Genomic DNA, 23,118 nt, shown 5'->3' on the forward strand with positions numbered 1-23,118 from the left:
CACATTTGATAGGATATACAGATCATCTTTAATTCTAAACAGTCATGTTTATGTATTCACATAAAGTTACCATGTATTTATGTTACAATATGAAACAAAGTGAGCAATTCTTCATATTATCAACAGAAATCATTAGACAGAAAAATAATCATAATTTTGTGAAAGGAATATACTCTGTCTTTAGCAACATACATGCGCACAGTGATTTGTTCTTAAAAAAAAAAACCCAAAACCCAGGAGTTCATACTTCCAGCTCCAAGATAGAATTCACAGCACATCTGCACGCATAAGGCAAACTTCATTACTATTGCAGCCTGTCACTAGGCATTCTTACTTTGGAGTGGGTTTTATCTCCTATCAAAATACAGTAGTTATAACAGTGCTGAATTCCCAAAGGTTTGTACATGCAGTGTCTACTGAACTCAAACATATACTGATCTATTTCTGTGAATTGGTTGGCTTGATAGTTACCATTTAGACAATGCAGTGGAGTTGGAGGAGGGGGGGGGGGGCAGGGTGGAGGGGAGGGTTGTGGGGCCCTGTAGGGTGTAGGGAGCTCATCACACAACATCAAGTGAAAGTTCACACAGCTGTATGTGCCTGTATATCCCTGTTCCAACACTAACGCTATCAGAGTACTACACCAGTACTCCCCCCCCCCCCATTTTCAAACAAGCTCTGTCAGGCATGTTATCAAAGAGGGAAAATTTGCTGCACAGCCAGGATGTTATGTGGAACAACTGACACAGAACATACTGAGAAGGGTTTGAGAACTTAAGTAAACAATTGACAAAAAAGAAAAGAAAATTAAAACTTAAAACTTGACATCTCAAGCTGTTGCTAGTAAAATTCAAAATACTTAAATATTTTTGTTTCTCTCTCAAAGAGAAACTACAATTATATTATTCTGAAATCACCTTAAAGAAATTTGTGGAATTTCTACCACACATTACACTAAACTTGGACCCCGTTTACAGTGTGGGGGCTGGGCCGAGCCGCAGCCGAGCCCGGCCTCAATTGCGGTGCCGAACCCCGCAATTTTGTCCGTTTACACTGCCGGGCTCGGCCCGGGCTTTTAATTCAAACCTGTCAATATTTTGTCATAGTGGCGCTCTGCTTGTAAACAAACGCAATTTGGTATAGTCTGGTTTCCAGACGCTTTGCCAACTGGACTCCGCAGCGGCGACTTCATCACCGCCTTTGCCGAAGGAAAAATCCTTTGCAGGACAAAACCACTTTAAACTATACTAGTTTTCGACGTTGAAGGCGTTAATATCCTGAATAGCGAAATAGTACGGACAGAGGGTCTGGAAGCCAGACTAAATTTGGTACCGCATTTGGCCCAGTTTGCGTTTAAACTGAGAAAAGACCACCTCCAGAGTGTGGCCAAATGCGCTGCCAATTTTGGCCCCGCATTTGGCCTTTTGCGCGTTTACACTGAAATGAAGGCGGGCTCGGCCGCGGCCGCAGCCCAGCCCCTCACTGTAAACGGGGTCTTAGAGACTAAATGTCATTAAAACTGTGATGAAATGGTAACACGTTAATACACAGTGTACATGGAGAGCTTGTTATAGCAAGCTGCTCGGGACCTCTGAAATGTTCCATTATATTGGGTATCTCTTTGTATCACAGATAAAAATAGAGAATATAAAAGGAATGGGACCTAAAAAATTACCACATAATAGCAGGTATCTTGCTATGTCTGACCCTGTTATAACAAGGTTCCATTGTACTGCAAAGAAATCATCATTTAAGGTATGGATAGAAGTGGGAAATATCAATTAGCATCAAAGGATGCAGGCAGGCCTTTCATTCTGGTTACTTCTGCATTAGCTAGTCGGCTGATGTTCACTGCAACAAAGTTTTGACTTGCTCACGATAGAGGTTGTGTGGACAATGAATGGAGATAAACGTATAAGCAGGAGATGTCCACGGTCAACATCTTCCATATCTTGGTTGATGACTTGCTGAGAATCCCCTTCAAAGAATGCTCTTATGTCAGTCTCCTCTCTCACAAAAGATGTGCTTAGGTCTTGTAGCACAAACGCACCCACTTCTTGATGCAACTTTGGTCTGTTGGTGGTTCACGGTCATAATGAGTGTGGTTCACGCCACAATGAGTCAGGTTCTCCCCATAAGATGAGGGTGACCTCAAATGAGTAAAATTGTTAAACGTCTTTTGGCAACAGGAGTTGAAAAGCCTCAGAAGAAGTCCTTCTTGAAGCTGTAACTGTCATCGTCATCGCTGTCCCCTCGTCCCGACTTGAAGAAATCGAACGCCTGGTTGAGTTCATCGGACAAGTTGGTGGCCAGCTTGTCTGAGATATTGGAGGGAAGAAAGAAAAACCAATGAAAGAAGGAATGAATAAATAAATGTTCATACTATCTAATTTGTATAATTTTGCTTTGTCTATATGTCAATTTGAACATACGTGTAGATCAGAGTTTCTTCATTTTTTTTTTCCACCAGGTACATCCTGTCTTCATGTACAGCTGAGTAGACAATAAAACCCCCTCAAGCATAGTGATTTGACTTCCCTTTACAATCAATAGCCCATCACTTGAACTGACAAACTGTCAAGACAAAGAAATGATTGATTGCTTCTGCAATGTTTCTACACGCTATTTTCAGAGATGTCGGAAACAAATGCATCAACCATCTGCTCTCAAAGCAAGCATCACTGTGTCACTGTGCAAGGCACTGTTCTTTCTCGTATCAAGCTCGGGAGGAGGCAGAAAGCTGTTCAACAAGTCAAAATGGGGCTTGAAGAGTGACTACTGATTTTAAATCAAGGCATGTGAGATGCATCTAATTAGAGGCGCACTCAGAGAAGAATGTGGCGGAAAAAGGTGGATACCTGATCGTTTCCTCTTCTTCAGCATCTTCTTGAAGGCAAGCTTGGAGACCTTGTTGAGCTGCTGGTTGCCCAGTGCGGAATTTGTGTCCACCTTGGCCAGTTTAGACCTACGCTTGCTGGACAGGGATGCAGCCCTGCTCTTGGTTGGACTGGACTTGGACGATGGCAGGGACACTGTCACCTCCTTCAGCTGGTGGACAGAGACACAAAAAAGTAAATATTTGACATAATTTATACACATGAGAAAAGATGAACATGAAAATATGCACATAAACAATGAACGAATACCGGATAAATCAATAGAGTGACAGATAGACAGATAGATAAAGCGATGTCTATCTAGGAAACTAGATATATAATGAAATATCACAGATGTGTTGAGGATTGATGAATCTGTGTACATACAGTTCCACTACATTGGAGTCTAAAGCACATCTGCGTAATTAGAGAATTTAGCCTTCATTATGCCTGCCTGCCTGATCACCACCAGATTTTTCCAAGTCTAAACACACTCTTTCATGATACAACAGCTACATTTTATACATATTAAATGCAAAAACAGTCAATAAACTTAGTCCAGTGCTTCTTGCTGTCTAACACAAACAGATCATCTAACATTTGATGCCCACTTTCATCAGATTTTGCCAAAAGATTGATCTGACTGTTGCTCTATCACACTTTGACCATGGCATACATCACACCTAACTCACACCACACAAAAACAAATATGTGACCCGCTACAACAAAAGTCGGGGGAGGAAAATTTTCTGAAAATGGCATGGCATTATTCCCTTACTCTTCTACTTTAATTTCATACATAGCACATCTCATAAACGTATGATATAAACGATGATTTTACTCGGTTGCAGAGATATCGATGATTTTATTAGCCCATGTCAAGTGGTTGAGGAAATCAGAGTTTTGACAAAAACACCTTCAAAGTCTTCCTTCCGACGCTGTCATGATCCAAGGGGAGGCGAGACAGTTTGCACCGCTTGACAATAGAAAGCATGCTCCTAGTGACCTCCGCGATGTTTATTCAAGCTAGCGCCAGCGGTCTACGCACGACTAATCAGTAATTAGGATGCCACGCACTGACCAATAAGATCACTCCCTTGTTGCTAGGGGCGGAGTCTCTAGCTGCGGCACTAAATCCAAATCTTCGGACACGTTTCTGTTACGTTGAAAGTCAGAAAATCATGGCCAACAAAAACACTGATTTCTTGCCTTTCCTTTGATCATTTAGCTTCAAAATTTCGGCAGATGATAGACAAAACATTAGACTACAAAATTATGCCGAAAACAGAAATCCGATCGTTTTGACCAACTTCGATGATGTGACTTCAAACTTGATTTTCTCGGCTCAGCCGTCAGCGACTTTAGGATCCTGTTGTTGTAGCAGGTCACATATATCTTGCTCCATTGCATACACACTTTCATTTCTTTTATGACGTCATAATAGCCACTATAACACTATTAACACACATCTGAGAACACACACTCAGACCTCATCCATACCATGATGTACACATTCAAATGGCATGTACAAAGATGTGGCCGTCACGACCAAAATGTAGACAGCATGAACACAGAAGGAATATTATGATAGCATGGCACTCCTTTATGTCTCTCCTGAAAGCGAGACTTACGTATGAAAAAAAAAAACCAAATCTTACCTCACTCTCCTCTTCCTCCTCGTCATCTTTTTCCATGTCATCCTCTTCCTCTTCCTCCTCCTCCTCCTCCTCCTCTTCCTCATCTTCCCCACCCATGTCCTCTTCCTCCTCCTCCTCTTCCTCTGCCCCCTGGCCAGACTCTAGGTCATTGTCATCCACCACTCCATCCACCTGGCCCACTGTCTCCACCTCCATTTCCGCACTGCCAGACTTTGCCTTCAATCCTGCAAATTAAGTCCATCATGAAAATTTGGGATACACAGCTACAGTACATCACTGCAAAACATATATTCATTACGTCTCTACGTTAACACAACATGGTCCCAGGTGATGAGAAGATTAATATGTTCCAAGGAAAAAATGGTATACTCGATACCATAACTAGCAATAGCATGTCTGTCTAACTTATCTTCATTCTATCCTCCGTATAAAATGCACAAAAATGATTGTTTAGCTAGCAGTTCCAAGTTGCATGTGAGGCTTAAACAAAATTCAACTCTGGACTTGTTCCATGGCTCTGACGGCATTCCATACAAATAAAATTGTAGCACATCTCTGATGTATTTCTGATGTTTGATAACTGAACTGTCCAAAGCACTCAGTTAATACATTTGCCTATTTCCATAGAAAACTACAAAGAGTCGCTCGCAAAACTGCAAAATCAAGAATACACACACACACACACACACACAAATCTGCAGGTGACTACCCCTGAATTACCTTTCAGCATCTTTTCATCCTCCTTGACTAGCGATGCAACATCAAACTCCTTGCCCAGCTGAGTGACAATGGCGGCGTCTAAGTGACTCGGTAAGCTGTGCTGTTCTGGAGGATGTGTGAAGTATGTGATCTTCCCACTGCACAAAGGAAATGTGATGTCATCAAGGAAGGAACAATTGATTGACCCAGACTGAATGTTTTGATGATATCACATGTGACCGTGCATCACAAAACCAACAAAAAAAGTTGCACACCCCGATTTTGAGTGAGGACTTAAAATACGTGAAACAGGTAAATCTAGTCATTCTAGAGTTTTTCATATTTTCTAAAAGAGCAATTCTTCTTCTTCACTATTCTGAAGTTTAGAATGATGAAATGCATGGGAAACTGATTTTTCAGCAGTTTTTCAAGATGATTTTTTTTTTTTTTGGTGGAATAGCGTGATTAGGTATGTCTTAGAAGCCCCTTTTTATTTCTTACAAATCTTTTACACACTTGTCTCTTTCAACTCTAATAACTTTTGAAAGCATAATACTACTGCCTTGAAAGTTGGTAGTATTCATGGATTGAAGGTGTTAATAGAGCGTGCTAAATTTCAGCTTCATCTGATAATCCCTTCATTGTTGCTGCTACAGAGTTCTACATCCTGTTTCTTGTCCCATTCATTGCACAGCTGGTGCGGCTTGGCAAGATTAAGCGCTTGAATAGACCCTATACTCAAAAGACTCTTTTCTCACTAAGCATTTTTCCAGTGTGTGTGCATTCTTTCCAACATTTAGATAGGTTAGGAGAGTCTGTTTGCATTGAGTTATGTATAATTTCTAAGCTTTAAAATCTGCTCTTTCAGAATCTGTCCTTAACTAAAAATCCATGTCTGGCAACTTTTTGTTGGTTTTGTGATGCAGGGTCACATATAACTCCCCTTGTAAAGCCACGAAAAACTGAAAGCACTATCATCGTTTGGGTGCTCTTATGAGAGCACAACAATCTTACCCCAATAACACATTCCCTAATTCCCTAGTTGGCTCTAATGAGATCCAGTAATACATCCCCTGCCCCTTTCCCTCCCCCCCCCCCCATCTCCTGAGCTTGTAAGCATTCCATTTTTTGAATCCTTCAGTTGATCATTATCATATCATTAATAGCAGCATTTATACATTAACAATCATTTCAATCACGGGTTATACCCTGTCTTCGGTATGTCACATATGAACAGGCTTGTACTAGATTTTGCAACACTACCTGTAACTGCAATATATGGTAAGAGACTGGAGACCATTCATGATTACACTATTTATTCACTGGTTACAAGGTGTTCAAATATGTCATGAATCAAGTCACACATACACTTCAACAGATTAAGAACTACAAAAACAAATTTCTTTCCATTGTGTTGATTTCACATTTTCTAAAACGTTGATTTCACATTTTCTAAAACATTCCCCCACATCAACTTGTATTTATATCATGTATCGATAAAGAATTAATAGAACATACTTTGCATAAATGTGTTTTTAAAGTAATATCAAGACAATCCGCAATACAACGATGATTCACTATATGACTACATAAATATGCAAGTCTATATAATGAATATATATGTTGACCAAGGGCAAAGAAATATAGCAGAAAAGAGTGATCTACTGTTAAGCCTTCACTCCAGCTCCACACAGTAGTCACCTGTTCCAATCTTGTAGAACTGATCTGGCTGCACCCTCCACATCAGCCACGCCTCCTTTCTTCAGCTTGCCATACCGCCGCGCAAGGAGCGAGAGGAACTCCGCCGTGGTGCGGAAGTCGGCGATGGAGTAGTGGATCATGAGCGACTGCTTGTTGCACCTCTTCAAGATGGCTTCCACAGGGGTGACGGGGTCAGACACCGTCTCAATCTGCCCCACAAACAATTGACAAATACAGGCAACTCCTGTTATAATGAAGGCCTTGGGACCAGCAGTTCTCCTTTGTTATATTGAAAATTACAGGACCAGTATATAAAGAAATAGAAATGATAAAGTTTGGACAGGAATTTGACTTCGTTACGACGAGAACTTTATTATAACCATGTTCATTATAGAACACTGTACCTAATCACCTCTGCAGTAAAGCTGGTGACAAAGGAATTGAAGCAAATCTGGCCACTTGTTTCCTCTCTTTGAGATGGGAGCTACTACAGCATTTGCATCAGATTGGTTCCCATTTGGTATACACATACACAAAAAGAACATGGTCCTCCTTCAGAATGTGCCTGACATTAATTAACCTTAAAAAGGGAATGTAGTTGCATCAGCATTAAGCAAAAGCATATTTCAAAAGGATCTTACTTTGACACAATTTCTCAAAACCATGGCCGTTTCGCTGTTTCCAATTGCCATGACAACACCAGGGCAGTCCAGCAGCTTGATGTTCTTGGCCAGTTGCACCTCTTGCTTGGCTCTGGAATTAGACAAGAAAACAACAACAACAAACACAATATGATAGGTGTCCACACAATTTCTTTGTTGATGAACTGCAAAACTCATCAACTTGTAGGTGATGATTGAAACGTGCTACATCAACTACCTCCAACTACTACCATTACCATCATCACCATCACCATCGCCGCCACCACCACCACCACCATCACCATCACTATCACTACCACCATTTCTAACTCCCACTATTACCATTACCATCATCACCATCACCATCACCATTGCCAACACCATCACCACCACCACCATCACCACCACCATAACCACCACCACCACCACCACCATCACTACCACCATGACTACCACCACTACTACCTCTCGCCATTACCATCACCATCATCACCATCACCACCATCATCCCACTAGTACCAACACCCAACTCTGACACCATTACTGTCACCATCACAATAACCACCGCCAGCACCGGCACAAGCATGACTCACAAAACTGCTCCCAATGATAAATGTGAGGAGAAACGATAATAATAACACACTTTGTCACTCCTGGCATGGATCCCACGGTGCAAACCCTGCTCCTCTTCAGGCTGTTGATGACGCTGCTCTTCCCGACGTTTGGAAAACCTGTGCCAGTGGGAGAGGATCATTGTGTCATCAGTTCTGGGTCCCATTTCACTAGGTTTTCACAATAACTGCAGACTGCCACAATTGCAATTACCACTGCAAAGATCTAAACACTAAAACCTCATTGATTGTTTCTTGGCTGTTGCAATAGTAACTGCAACTTTTACACATCACAAATTATCACAAATCAACTTTTGAAATTGTACCCTTGGTCACAGCCAGCTCATCAATATCACTTATACTGCAGTTAGATAGATCCTACATTATTTGTACCTCCATTTATAAACATGGATTGACATTCAAGAAAAAAAAATAGCAGAAAAGTAGCTTAAATCAACTTCATGTTACCATCCGTTGTAATCAAAAATTTAAATGTGTTTGCTGTGTTGAGTTGTGTAGGAAGACATTCTTTTACACTGTGGTTATTCAAACTTACAGATGCAAACCTGTTTGTACATTCAAAAATTTGATTTGACTCACTTCGAATGCTCAATTGTGATAATGTGTACAATGCCGATGGGATTTTCTGTGCCACTGGCACTCAAAGCAAACAAAGGGTCAGAAGATGCCAGATAACTTCTACAATTTGTCCTTACCTACAATGCCCACAGTGATGGAGGTTTTGATGTCAGCGTTCCTGCAGTAGTTGCCGAGGAGCTTGAGAAGAGCATCAGCCCCAAGGCACTGACTGGATTGCAGCAGGTCTGAGGATGACACCGACACCGGAACCTTTGACTGGGACTGTGACAGGATATACAACATAATAAGAGAAATACACTTGAGAGACATATTGGTTTTAAACAAATGTTACAGCTTTCACTGCAGATCTCTGGACCTCTTCTTATATTCATTATGAATCCCTTGTTAGATCACTCAGTGGCTGACGTGAACACTGCATAGAATATTACATACGGTCACATCTCCAAATGCAATTCTTTGTACCACCTTAAACACTTAAAATACACATCAATGTATCTGACATATTTAATTATGCCACTGCAGGTAACATACTGTTGATCAGATGAACTGTGTGTTGCTTCTCTCCCCCACCACATTACATAAGAATAGATATATGGGACTGAGCAATGCATTCTAAAACTATCTGATATCTTGATGTGGTCATTGAAATGATGTTGAAGAGCAATATTGGCTGACTCAAGAGGGCACAAGGCATGATGAACTCAGCTTTAGAAGAGAACCAAAGTGGCTAACCATGATCGCTACAATGAAACCGTATGAAAAGGGTGTGAGAATCAAATTACATACAATTTGTGCTATGCAATCACTCTGAAAATGTCTCAAATTAAGATTCTTCTTTACAAAGTAATACAATGTAGACACACACACAGACTTTTTGCTAGGCTTTTGGTTTGGGCGTTTTGGTTGGGCTTTGGTTTGGGCATTTGGGCAGGGATTGAGGAAGAAACAAGTGACGATTACAATGGGACACCTTTCATGAATCAATGCATCCTGTATTCCATACTTATAACAAATATTATGTATCACTCAGTAAATACAAGGAAGCACAGCAAGAATTCACACGTTTGAATTGACTACAAGAACCATGTTGCAACTGAAAGACAAATTGCCCTACATTGACGTGAATAAGCACTGAATTGATCAGTAATTTAGTAGTAGCCATGATAAAAAATCATGGGCGTACATACTCGAGCAGGATTCCAACCTACGACGTCCTGATCTCTGGACAGGCGTCATCTCCACTAGACCATCAAGCTTCCGCCTGACAGCAAGTGTTGGTTCTAATCCTTTACATCGATGTAGGGCAATTTGTCAATTAGTTGCAATAAAAACACCCCGACGGAAGAATTTCATGAATTTGTATAAGAACCATGTTCTTTCTCTTCCCACTTGTCCATGGCCCAGATTAAAGCTCACCAGGTTTGACTTCTGTGTCTGTGTTGTGGCCTTGAATGCTACAGCTGGGAACTCGTTTCTCAGATGTCTCAGCCATTTCTCCACAATTTCTCGAGGAACCAAATCTGAATAGGATTTCAAGTAAACTGCGTCTTAAACATGCAGTGTCAAGATCATAGTGCAATTACAGACAAACTGTATGAACATCAGAATTCTGAATTAAAGTCTAAAATCATAAATTTCTGTACACTTCTAATCACAGACCTTGTTTTCTTGGTTCCAGATTTTAGAAATGTGACAAATATTACTCTTAAAAGAAAGGTTATTTCACTAGGTGTGATCACTTTTGAGTTACATGCTTTTAGCGACACAAGGATTTTCGAGCAGCATGATGCTACTGATAGTTCTTCAAAATCATCAACCACACACACATACATGTGTGCAGTGGTTGCAACTGGGTGCATGCAGGGGCCAGCGATGCATCACTCTCAGTTAAATCTGTTGCATTGAGTGGTGTATCTTACATTTAACTGAATGTCAACCCTGCAAAAGACTGTCCTTTTACCGAGGTTGTAGGAAATATATGAAGGTAAAAATTGTTGTTACATGTACTTATCAGTGGCGTATTTGTCATTTAGCAAAAACAAAGTCCTTAGACGGCAGTACCCATAACACCTCACTTGTCTTGCTTATCTACTGCTACCTCCGGGTATTTCTAATACCAGAAAATGTTAGATTTGGGACTCTTTCGCATTGCTCGTCACACAAAAGGCCAACTGCCTTTAGTAAGAACAGCTCTACATGAATGCTCCTTTCACACATGTATCAATTACTTCAGAAACTAGAAATGTCGCTACAGCGACTGGTTATACCCCCGCCAAACAACATTTCATAAGCTTTGGTCAAAACAACATTTCATAACCTTTGGTCAAAAAACTGAGGAAGTAGTTAAATCCGCAAGATCTTTCCTTGATCTTCTGCCATTAATATGCCGTTACCATGGCAACGTACTTTCGGGTACTGTCAAAAAATGCGTCTTGCACATCTACAACCAAAGGCACACATCTGTACCAAGTTTCATGGAAATTGGGCAAAAACTGAGGAAGTAGTTTGCAACACAAAATTTTCCATCATTTTGGCTCATAATATGTGAGCTGTTACCATGGCAAAATACTTTTTGTCACTGTCAAGAAATGTGTCATGCTGACCTATATCCTAAGACAAACATTCAATATGAATTCCATGAGAATTGGAAGAACACTGATGAAGCAGTTTTGCCATGAAGCATTTTGCCCTATATTTTACCAATAACATGCCGTTACCATGGCAACGCACTTTTTGCCACTGCGGAAATATGTGTCTTGCACATTAACATATTCAGATGAACATCTGTACCTAATTTCATAAAAATTGATCAAAAACTGTGGGAGGAGTTCGCGACGCAAGATTTGTACCCATTTTTGCCCATATGCCGTTACCATGGCAACGTACTTTTGGGTACTGTCAAAAAATACGTCTTGCACATCTACAACCCAAGGCACACACCTGTGCCAAGTTTTATGGGAATCGGTTGAAAACTGAGGAAGTAGTTCGCGACGCAAGATTTGCAACGGACCGACCGCCCGACCGCCCGACTGCCCGACCGACCGCCCGACCGCCCGACCGCCCGACCGCCCGACCGCCCGACCGTCCGCTGATTCCTATATACCCCCTTCAAACTTCGTTTGGCGGGGGTATAAATATGTTCCACACCTATTTTGTTGAGCAGGAGAACAAGTTTCTTGTTGGTCCCCGAAGCCATCACTGCCTGCTCCAGTTGGACACACCTGGACCCGATGGGATCCCTGGCATCCAGGACCTCCACGATAACGTCCGAGGCCTCCAACACCTTCTTGAACTCCTTGTAGTAAGCCTTGCGCGAGCTCTCGACGTCCTGTGCAGGAGTGCTGCCCCCCTTTGACTTGGCACCCTCACTCTGGCATGAGAAATGTTGGATCAAAGGGGTTAACGGTTTTACTGACGCAGAAGTGGTTTGAGAGATAGTCTTACAATGTACATGAGTGAGATTAAAATTAGCCATTTTGAAAGCATTTGTTCACTAACAGAATAAGATCAAATACTGCATATACATATTTTCCATCTTCTTTTATGTATAGCATCTGATTGATACCGTTTGCTGATTACTGCTAGTCACCTTGGGCGAACCACGAGGGGTCGGAATCACAACATTCGCTTGCTTTTCTCCTGTCTGGGCAGGTAGGTGAACCACTTCACTGGTTTAGCACACTGCTCTTTGCAATGATTTAATATATATTTTCCATTTTCTTTTATGCATTGCATCTGATTGATACCGTTTGCTGATTACTGCTAGTCACCTTGGGCAAACCACGAGGGGTCGGAATCACAACATTCACTTGCTTTTCTCTTGTCTGGGCAGGTAGGTGAACCACTTCACTGGGTTAGCACACTGCTCTTTGCAATGACTTAATTAATGAAGTGGGATCTAATATTTTTTCATCCTAAATCCAACAAACATTTAGTTATATACTTATAGGACTTGAAGAATAAAATCCAACTTTTGTTTACTTTTGAGGTCATAATTGTACCTTTCTCTCAAACTCCTTTTGTCTTCTCTCTGCATCCTTCTGGAGTTGACTCAACTTTCTATTTTTGAGATGTTCCTGCTGTCGCAACTCTTTCTGCCGCTTCTTCTCTTCTTCTGCCTGTGTGCAACATTAGACAATTATTCCATCATAATTAGATGATGAAGATATGAACTTTATCAGTAGAAACGAAATTATGTTTTCTTCACTTCTCTAGTGACTATCGTGTTTTTTTTTCACATCATGGTAAGTATATGAGGCTGCATGAAATTTTATCAACATTGAAGATGAAATATTTTTCTCTGCTACCTGTAAGAAAACAACTTCTATCAAAAATGTTTTGCAAAGATTAGCATTTTCAATAGTATACAATGCCCATTGAGCACTCTACAGAGTGGATTTGGTGCAATAAAAATTACAAAGTAGTATTATAAAAAAAATAAATAGTATCCACAAATGCAACACTGAAGTCAGACGAACCAATAATATGAACATTCACGTATGAACAAAAGTTGACATGTATATGATCACTAAAACATTGTGTAGGATTTGCAAAGATAGCCAATAAAAGTAATAATATTCATATTACACTGTATACAAATCATTAAAAGCTTGACTACGAACTCCTCCTTGCTGAACACAGGGCATTTTCATGCTATCATTACTGATTGATTTTTTTTTTTTCACAGCGCAAAATACAGTGCACTCCCGTTATAACAAACACGGTTATGACGAAATTCCGATTACAACGAAGTAAAAATGCAGGCCGCAAAATTATCTGCTCTTTGTTCTTTATTGTTTATTTGTTCGGTTATAACGAAATTTCGATATAACGAAAGAAAATTGCCGGTCCCGAGGACTTTGTTGTAATGGGAGTCCACTGTACATACCAAAACACTAAATGACGAGGAAAGAAATAGAAAAAGACATTACCTTGTGTTTTCTGTCTTCTGCTTCTTTCAGGATGGCCTCTTTAAATGGGGCCAGGTTGGGGATTCCAGGGTCCTTCTTTGGGCGTGTCTTTCCCTTCTTCTTCTCCTCTCTCTTCACCTTCTTATTATGTTGTTTTACCTTTTTATCGCACAAGTGATAAAAATAATCTGTCCTGCACAAACTCTTGATGTACTTAATAATGCACAATTAAATGTAAAAACGTAATACATGAGTTTAAACAACATTGCAACTGTCATCTCTCCAAATTTTCTTTCATTCAGTTTCTATCAACTGATTCATTCAAACATTCAGTTTTCACCGAGTCAGGAAGCATACAGCTTTATGACATTCAAATAGTCAGGATAAGTTTGTGAGAATGAAAAAAATTCCATCCATCCTTCTTTCACAACAGAATTATGGGACTTACCAGACATAAAGGGGAAAAAAATCCATCTGCATATATGATGTTTGCTTTTATTACACATGTTGGATATGTTTTTATACAATTGGCAAAAAACTCCCTAATCTTAAAATACAAAGAACAGCCACAAATACAATCAATCTATGTTAAAGTCAAACACAAGTAAAGCAAAGAGTAAAAGCAAACTTTCTCTCTACTTATAAAAACAAAAGACTAACCTTCTTAGCAATCTTGTACTTCAGTTTGCAAGTCATTCGCTTGCTCTTCATTTTACCTGAAATGAAAAATTGAAAGGAAATAGGCAATAAAACATCAATAGTTTTGGTTGAGACCTAATTTGAGTTTCTAACATTTTTTGGTGAGATAGTGAGAAACCTTTTATGAAATATGAAAGAGCATGAAATTCCTTAAGGAATTCAACGTTTATTTGATGAAAATTGGTTTTGAAATGGCTGAGATATCTAAAACAGAACAATTCTAATAAAGTGTGGGACCCACACTTTATTAAGATCGCTTTGTTTTACGCTGTACTTTGTTTTTGGATGTTTCAGTCATTCCAAACCTGATTTTCATCAAATAAACTTTAAATTCCTCTTAAAATGGTATGCTCTGTACAGGTATTTCATAAGTGTTTTCTTGGTATCTTGCAAAAACTTAAAAGCCCAATTCTTATCTCCACCAATACTGTACCATCCCTTGAATCAAATCCTTCATCACATACAACGTGTATACTTTTCAGTACAATTCAAAATGAGTGAAATCAACCAACAGGATATTGATGAAAGTAGTGAAATTAAACAAAGAGCAGTTAAAGGACAAGTTCACCTTCATAAACACAAGGATTGAGAGAATGTAGCAATATTAGTAGAACACATCATTGAAAGTTTGAGGAAAATCGGACAATCCGTTCAAAAGTTATGAATTTTTGAAGTTTTTGTGCAGTAACCGCTGGATGAGAAGACTACTGCAGTGTGTAATGTCACATGCGTACAACAATATAAGGACAATATAAAGAGAATTTCACAAAATATCATCTTTTGAAAAAAGTACACATTCCCTTGACTTGTTACCGACATATGTTATGGGTAATGTTATTCCCCCTGCCTTTAGAAAGCGGCAAGCCAAGTGCTCTTTTATTATGCGAAAAAAAGTGAAAATATGTTGAATTTTCTTTACATTTTCTTTATACGGTTGTACGCATATGACATTACAAGCTGTAGTAGTCTCCTCACCCAGCGGCTCCAACACAAAAATTTTAAAAATTCATAACTTTTGCATCGATTGTCCAATTTTCCTCAAACTTTCACTGATGTGTTCTACTAATATTGCTGCATTCTCTCAATCCTTATGTTTATGAAGGTGAACTTGTCCTTTAAAAGATAATAGAATTGAGTTTCTCCAAGAAAAATGTGACAGTTTCATATTATGTAGTGTAAAGTCATCAGATGTTGCTTCCAGCAGCCAGCTCCTTTGCTTCAACACAATCATAATTTCACTGAGTAGCTTTTTGATTTAAACATATTACACAACAAAATTTTGATGTGCAAACATTTCTCCACCTTCTAAAGAAACAGGATAAATACTAGATTACATGTACATCATGAAACATCTATGTCTGGAAACACAGGCTAACTGTTCGACACAAAGTAAAGAAAATCACTGTCACATCAGACATTCTGATTTTACATTTTACCACCGCACCTGCTTGATTTGGATTTCCCCATTGGTTTATACATATCTGTATTACAAGAACTATTCTTTGAATTCCAAGCCCTGTATCAATAGTGATAGTAACACTCGTTTGTTTGTTGTTTAATATTATGGCATTTTGCATTCATTTATGTAGATTGTAACTATTATTACCTCTTTACAACTATTTTGCCAATTTAACAAATAAAAACATTACTGTTTTTCCTATAATTTTCCCCCTTTTTAGCTCTGAAACTATTACAGGTGGTCAATTCGTGTTGTATTTTCTGAACAGTAAACTTAACACTCAGCTCTCGAGTCTGTATCCAGTAACAAGTGTATGCACACAGCTGTAGCTGTATCTCCAACTGGAGTCCAAGAAATCCCTAGAAATGATTAGATGATTAATTGGAGAGAGTTCCTTTGGGATCATGGGACAGCCATCCCAATAAGCCAGTTCATAGTTCTACTTTGCGCATGAGCAGAAAAAGGTCATTTGTAATTGTACCAAAATGCATGATGGTTTTTAAATTCACTGAGATAAGCATCTGTCATATAATGATTATTCATGCAGTCCTTGTAGGCCTAAATGTTAAACTTGCCCGTACATCCACCTGACAGCAAACCTGGTATTTGACAATAAGAACTACAGTAGAATTATCACTGAAGGTGATTAATACCCCCGCCCCTAGTGTCGCTTTATAGTATACAATGTCATGAGGGCAATGACGTTAATACCAAGTTGGTGCACTTGTCGAATTGGAAACAGAATAAAATAGTTTATAAAATGGGTTCAAGAATGTAGCCAATTGGAAGCGCTGAAATGAGTCACGTGTGCGTGCATTATTTTCTTCAGGTAAGCACTAAGAAGAGTCTCTCTTCCACCTCCCTGGCCTGACGTACGTCACAATGTTTTACACTAGCAGTGCGCACTCAATCAGTTGTTACAAGTGCGTCACGCGCTACTATACGCGCTGTCAATCCTGTAAACAACTTCTAGTTCGGGCCGCGGGCTGCCACAACAGCCGGCGGCCTTTCTTGTGCATAACAGTACGTGGCGTACGTATACTCTTATACGTACGTACAGTACTTATAGTGTGCGGGATTTCCGAGTGCGACGTGCGTAAATGTTTGGGACGAACATCTTCGGACATCTTGACTTTTGAGCGAGTGCTACATGTAGCTGACTGGTATTGACCCACAAAGGTACGTGAATAATGCTGTTAGTTTTCGACCCATTTTATAAAACTAATGATGCACAGGATTATTTCGTGGCGTTAGTGAAGGTGCGGCTCACTCTCGAGTATTGACAACGGTTGCAAACATGCACTCGGCTGCGCCTCGTGCATGTCGCACCATTGTCAATACTCTCGAGCGCGCCGCACCTTCACTAACACACTCTATCCTGTGCATCATTAGTATATTACTGTACAATTACAGAGTTGACACTGAGTTCCACAAGGTTTGGGTAAAAAGTGTGGTTACCATGGCAATGCATTGTCTGATACAAACACAAGGGACATTTTGCATAACTACACTTAAAGACCATCATACACACCAAATTTGACCTTCATAGCTTGAATGGTTTATTTTGATACAAAAATGAGTGGTTACCATGGCAACACATTTTCCTTACACTAACACATTGGTGTCTCGCAAAACTACACTTCTAAATCATGATACATACTAAATTTGAATTTAATTGCTTGAATGATGGAAAAATCATTCAATCTGCAAGGTTTTAGTAAAATTGTGGTTACCATGGCAACGGTTTGAGTAACAAACACAAAAATTATGTATTCCACATCTATACCTCAGGGCCATAATGCCTACCAAATTTGGTTTCAATTGCTTGAAAACTGGAAGAAGTTCACTCCACAGGATTTTTTAAAAAACGTGGTTACCATGGCAACGCATTGTGCGATACAAATACAAAAGACATTTTGCAAAACTACACTTAAAGAGCATTATACACACCAAATTTCACCTTCATAGATTAAATGGTTCAATTTGATACAAAAATGAGTGGTTACTATGGCAACACATTTTTCTTACACTAACACATTGGTGTCTTGCATAACTACACCTCCCGATCATTAAACATATACTAAATTTGACGTTAATTGCTTGAATGATGTGAAAGTTATTCAATCCACAAGGTTTTGGTAAAATTATGGTCACCCTGGTAACGCTTTGTCCAACAAAAAACTACGTGTGGCGGGGGTATAATAAAAACAAGTTTTAAAGGTGCATGGTTCCGGTGTTTTAGTCAAATGCGTACAAGGGCGCACAACGCAAGTTTCCTATAGAGACCTACGCTATCAACTCCTCTTTGGCGCTTACGCTTTGGCCCACTTTCCAGAGTCCGAAGAAGTCCGATTCACTGTAGTCAGTGGTCCGATCACAGTTCGGCTCATGATTCGGTTGAGGGGGATGACAGCTTTAGCAATCTTCTTTTGTGATGTCATAATAACAAGCATTATGCACGCACCCTGGCATTACTACAGACTGTGTGATGCGCAGAGAAGACAATGAAGGCAACGTTACTTAGCAACAGCTACGCACTTTACTCAAGCTCAATTTCGGTAATCTTCGTATCAATGCTAACGGTGATCGGCAGTATCATCAACAGCGCCTTCTACACTACCGGAACTATGCCCCTTTAATGCATTCAATACAAAACAAAGAAATGGATGCTTCCTCCAAGGGTTGTTTGACGGACCATTCTGGTCACCAGTGGTCTCGCTATGCAAGATCATTTTTTGTTTAACACGAATTCCATGAATTGTTAGGCTGGACAAACTTACCGGTACGCATTATGTTGCTTTGAATATGAGTGAAGTGCCTAACCAATTGAGAAAAAAAGTAAGGTCATTTGTACCAACATGCACATGAGCTACTTACGAACTGGCGTATTATGACACTGCACGTGGCATTCGCTCTGCACTACAAGTCCAAGCTATTTTGCACCAGTAACGCATGGGACATCACAAGAAGATTTAGCCCTATATTGCACTGTTAAGACTGAAACTTCAGATGTTGGGCTGCTTTTGATAGCAAGTAGGTATCTTCGTTCAAAACAATACAAATAATGAGAATCACACGTTCAGTATTTAATTTATGCAAATTTATTCTCCAGTAACACGTGGGACCAGAAAGATTGACCTTTTTTTCTTCTTTTACTTTTATCTCAATTATTGTGAAAATACTTGGTATACTATAAAATCATTACAAACATCTTTTTCTACAACAATAACTGTACCTGAAACAAAATATTTCAGAAAAAATCATGAAACTGTTTTCTCTCAAGGTCAGTTATAGAAAGATAGGTATAGTAACGTATGGGACATTTTTGTCACTATGAATATTGTGATGTGAATTGCACATTTACTCAGAGAAACTTTAATATGTGGTACTAATTATCTAAATACAGGTAGATATATTTCTAATAAATTCTTGTAAATTTCAATGATTTAGACCCACCAGAACAATAGATATAATCAAAAATATGAAATGCCTGTGTTATTATTTATTTTTTGACATTTGACTTTGAATGTGACCTTGAAAATAGCATGTAATGATCTTTTTTGTGAATTATTTATCCAAAGTGGAACTTTTCACCAAATTAATGACATCATATTCGAAGAAAAACTGATTTGCGCTTGCGCAATGAATGGCCTTTCCCCATGCTGCTTCGATCCAGCGAGCTGATTGGTCAATGCAATGCAGCGTACTGTTACTGTGCGATGCGAGGTGGCTGCATGCTGCGGATGCCTAGAACACTGCACATGCATGCTATGAGAGTGGGCCGCGGGGTGTCGATAAGTACAATGTCATACTTGCCAACTCTACCGCATTTGGCGGTAGACTACCGCTTTTGAATGATTTCATTAGCATTCAAGCTAGCGCTGCTCGCATAGGCATCCTGGATTCTACCGCTTTCTCAAATGAAAATGTTGGCAAGTATGCAATGTAGCAGTGTGCTGCAGGGGACTTCGCCACCTCAAAAACAAGCACTTACATTATTAGAACTGGCCTATTAAAAAGAAAGTAGCAAAAATGTGAACATCTACCAGATATGACATTGGATTCTTCGGACTTTACGCAGATTTTACTGCACTAGTAAGTAACATTACAACTACGAATTCCCAGTGCGAGTTACGATCAGAGTCCAGCAGTGCCATACGGCACTGAAGTACTGGTGACGTGAGCGCAACAAAGATGTGGGTACGTGGGACTGTACCCTGTCTTCCCGTGTGTGAATGACTATGAAATTTCGTGCTCGGAACGAAGGTAGAAAGTGCACCTCTTTCGATTATTTCCAGACATATCCGGACGCATGACTTCTCGAATGTGATATTTTAGAGTTCCGTAAAGAAATATATACTTAGTAACATACTTTACTTGAAAGTTTTTTGTTGTTCACGAAGTCAAAATGTAAAATTTTAGCAACGATTTCTGACAATTATTTTCCATTTTGAGAGTGAAGTTATGCTCCATTTTGGAATATTTTATCGTCGTTATTTAAAAAAAGGTAACATAATTAATAGCAAGTTAAAATTGGGTTTTTTACTTTTCATAACCGTTTGGATTATCAAAAAATATGAATTAATAGTAAAGTTACAGCAGTTTTGCTGCGACACTTTCCTAGCGGTTTTCGTGCGAAACGTGTTCATTCAAGAGGAAAGCGAGGTCACGTCAAAATGAAAACAGTGAGTTAAAGGTGCATGGTCCCAGTGTTTTAGTCAAATGCGTACGTGGGCGCACGGCGCAAGTTTCCTATAGAGACCTACGCTATCGACTCCTCTTTAGCGCTTACGCTTTGGCCCACTTCCCCGAGTCCGAAGAAGTGCGATCCACTGTAGTCAGAGGTCCGATCACAGTTCGGCTCATGATTCGGCTGAGGGGGATGACAGCTTTAGCAAACTTCTTTTGTGATGTCATAATAACAAGCACATATGCACGCACCCTGGCATTACTACAGACTGCGCGATGCGCAGAGAAGACAACGAAGGCAACGTTACTTAGCAACACCTACACACTTTACTCTTGATGACAGCTCAACTTCGGTAATCTTCGTATGAATGCTAACGCCATAACGGTGATCGGCAGTATCATCAACAGCGCCCTCTACACTACCGGGACTATGCCCCTTTAATTGCACCCGTCCACTGCGACTGTAATGTAATTCACGTACACCAACGCCCACACAATAATATTCATTAATACAACGTAACGTTAGGTTTAGCGAATTTAATTAGTGATCTCGGTGTCCTAGGGAAATGCGGACTTCAGAGAGGAAGCTCATAAAATGTAGGAGTATAAATAGTGGGGGTACATATGGAAGTCTTTCCAAAACTATACATTTAAACACGTATAGATAGTTCAAATACACGTCCATAACATGCCTGTGTGTACGGAACAGGAAGAAGAAGACTCTAACAGTGTTAGAAGTCTATTATTAGTTTCCATACTACAGTCGATAGAATTGAGAACACATCACATATATGAAGGAGTGGGACTAAGATATTACAGCATCATTCGCAAGAAAAAAATGAGATAAGAACAAAAAAACAACTTACGTGGGTGTCCTTTTTTAACCATGCTGTGTTCTTAGTAACTAACAGTCGTACAAAAATCTAATATTTCTTGCACGTTGGGAAACAAACAGACATTTACTCGCATTAGAGCAGTTTTACCAAATTAATCGGACAAGATTCTTACAAATCGCGAACGTCTATCGTCGATCGCCGTATTGTACACACGTGGTTGTACGTGTGTCCGCTGATCTTGCTGAGAGTGCACACACTACTAGTTAGTGGGTCGTATGGAAAGCGTATGCGCTGCTATGCTAGGCTGTGTAGCTTGGTTAAAAAGTTGCGCAAGTCCGGATGCTCGCCGTAAGGCCCGTAGAAAACACGGTGTTATTTGGAATTGACACTAAATTTACTAGTATTATATCCAGAAGCTCACAAATTAATCGTGTAGATTTAATACTCTATAGCTCTACATGGTAGAGCCAGCGCTTGTCGGAACGTGAAAGGTTGACGATCTAGGTAGACACCGACCGTGATATCAGGTAAATTTACAATTAATCTAGAAACATTTGCAATTTTCTTTCAGTGCAGGGTCTCCGAGTTTGAGCTGAGATGGGACCGTCCGTGAGCTGATTGGGTTGGCACGCGCGTCGCCATGCTATCCTATGTGATGTGCAGGTTGTAAACCATCTTGCGGCTCCTGTACCCGTGCCGCCGTGATTTGATCAGCATGCAGGATCACTATCCAGGGCAGGGAATTACTAACGTTAGTATGGAGGTGTATCCTATTACCGAACGATTTTTGTTTTATTGCTCCAAACGGGCAACATTATGCAATAATTCAGCCAAAAATATCCTTATAGATAATTGAAATGCTGATGACTTTAGCTGTAACGAAAATACTTGAAAAATAAGCCAACTTCTAGAAAAAATCCGTATTTCAAATAGTATCTAACCCTTCCACAAAAGTTGTCACTTTTTACCGACGCAAATCGTATTGTATTACCGAACGTGCGCTCTCTGTATGGGGAAAATTGTACGTTGTATTTTCGGTCAATGTTTATTAACGCAGGACAACGAACATAGAAATTTTAGCAATCATTACGTAAATTTAAAGTAAGTTACGTTTTGTTTTGTTTTTTGCTGCAGTTTAGCAATTTTCGGCACTGGCTTCCCCCGTAAGATAACAGCGCGTAGTGCGATGGATGCGTATTCGAGTTGTTGTACGCGCTTCATTGACAAAGTACGCGTTCGGTAATAGGATACCGTTCGGTAATAGGATACCTGGCTCTACTAAATTTTACCCTTCCTATAGTCTATGTACATGCCTAAAAACACGTTGATGTATATGGGGCAGGATTACATGTACCGGTACATTATATTTTGTTAACAGTGATGGATCAAGAGATAAAAAAAACAAAAAACATGTTAACGTTAACGTTAGATCCGAGTGTAAAATAGATCTAACAATGTTAACGTTATCCAAATAAACAGTCCACGATCCACTCGTCTGGTAGATAAGTGAAATAAATAAATTTAATTTACTGACATTACTGAGTCTAGCTAGACTGACTAGAGAAAACAAAGAATGAAAATTCATTTCTAGTCACACCTTGGTTTGTTTGTTAGTTTGTCCGTGTGCAAAATAACTCAAAAAGTAGTGAACGGATTGGGATGAAACTTGCAGGAAAGGTTGAGAATGACACGAGTAACAAACGATTAACATTTGGTAGTGATCCGAGAATTTTGGGGGA

At 39.7% G+C, this 23,118-nt stretch overlaps 1 protein-coding gene across 1 annotated transcript; it reads right to left on the minus strand.

The window, feature by feature from the left end:
• Positions 1-1,984: 1,984 nt before the first annotated feature.
• On the minus strand, positions 1,985-21,431 carry LOC139718129 (guanine nucleotide-binding protein-like 3 homolog). Its single transcript, XM_071629612.1, has 14 exons — positions 21,410-21,431; positions 14,357-14,412; positions 13,718-13,855; positions 12,788-12,904; positions 11,934-12,156; positions 10,203-10,306; positions 8,903-9,047; positions 8,219-8,306; positions 7,576-7,687; positions 6,935-7,143; positions 5,255-5,391; positions 4,535-4,758; positions 2,859-3,048; positions 1,985-2,318 (listed from the first exon to the last, which is right to left on the minus strand). The coding sequence occupies exons 1-14, from the start codon at positions 21,429-21,431 to the stop codon at positions 2,203-2,205; spliced, it is 1,881 nt and encodes a 626-aa protein (XP_071485713.1). The 3' UTR covers positions 1,985-2,202.
• Positions 21,432-23,118: the final 1,687 nt, after the last annotated feature.

Source organism: Diadema antillarum, unplaced genomic scaffold (genome assembly GCF_040938485.1).
Source record: "Diadema antillarum isolate AM-2024a unplaced genomic scaffold, OU_Dant_1.0 scf00000089, whole genome shotgun sequence".
NCBI classification, from domain to species: domain Eukaryota; kingdom Metazoa; phylum Echinodermata; class Echinoidea; order Diadematoida; family Diadematidae; genus Diadema; species Diadema antillarum.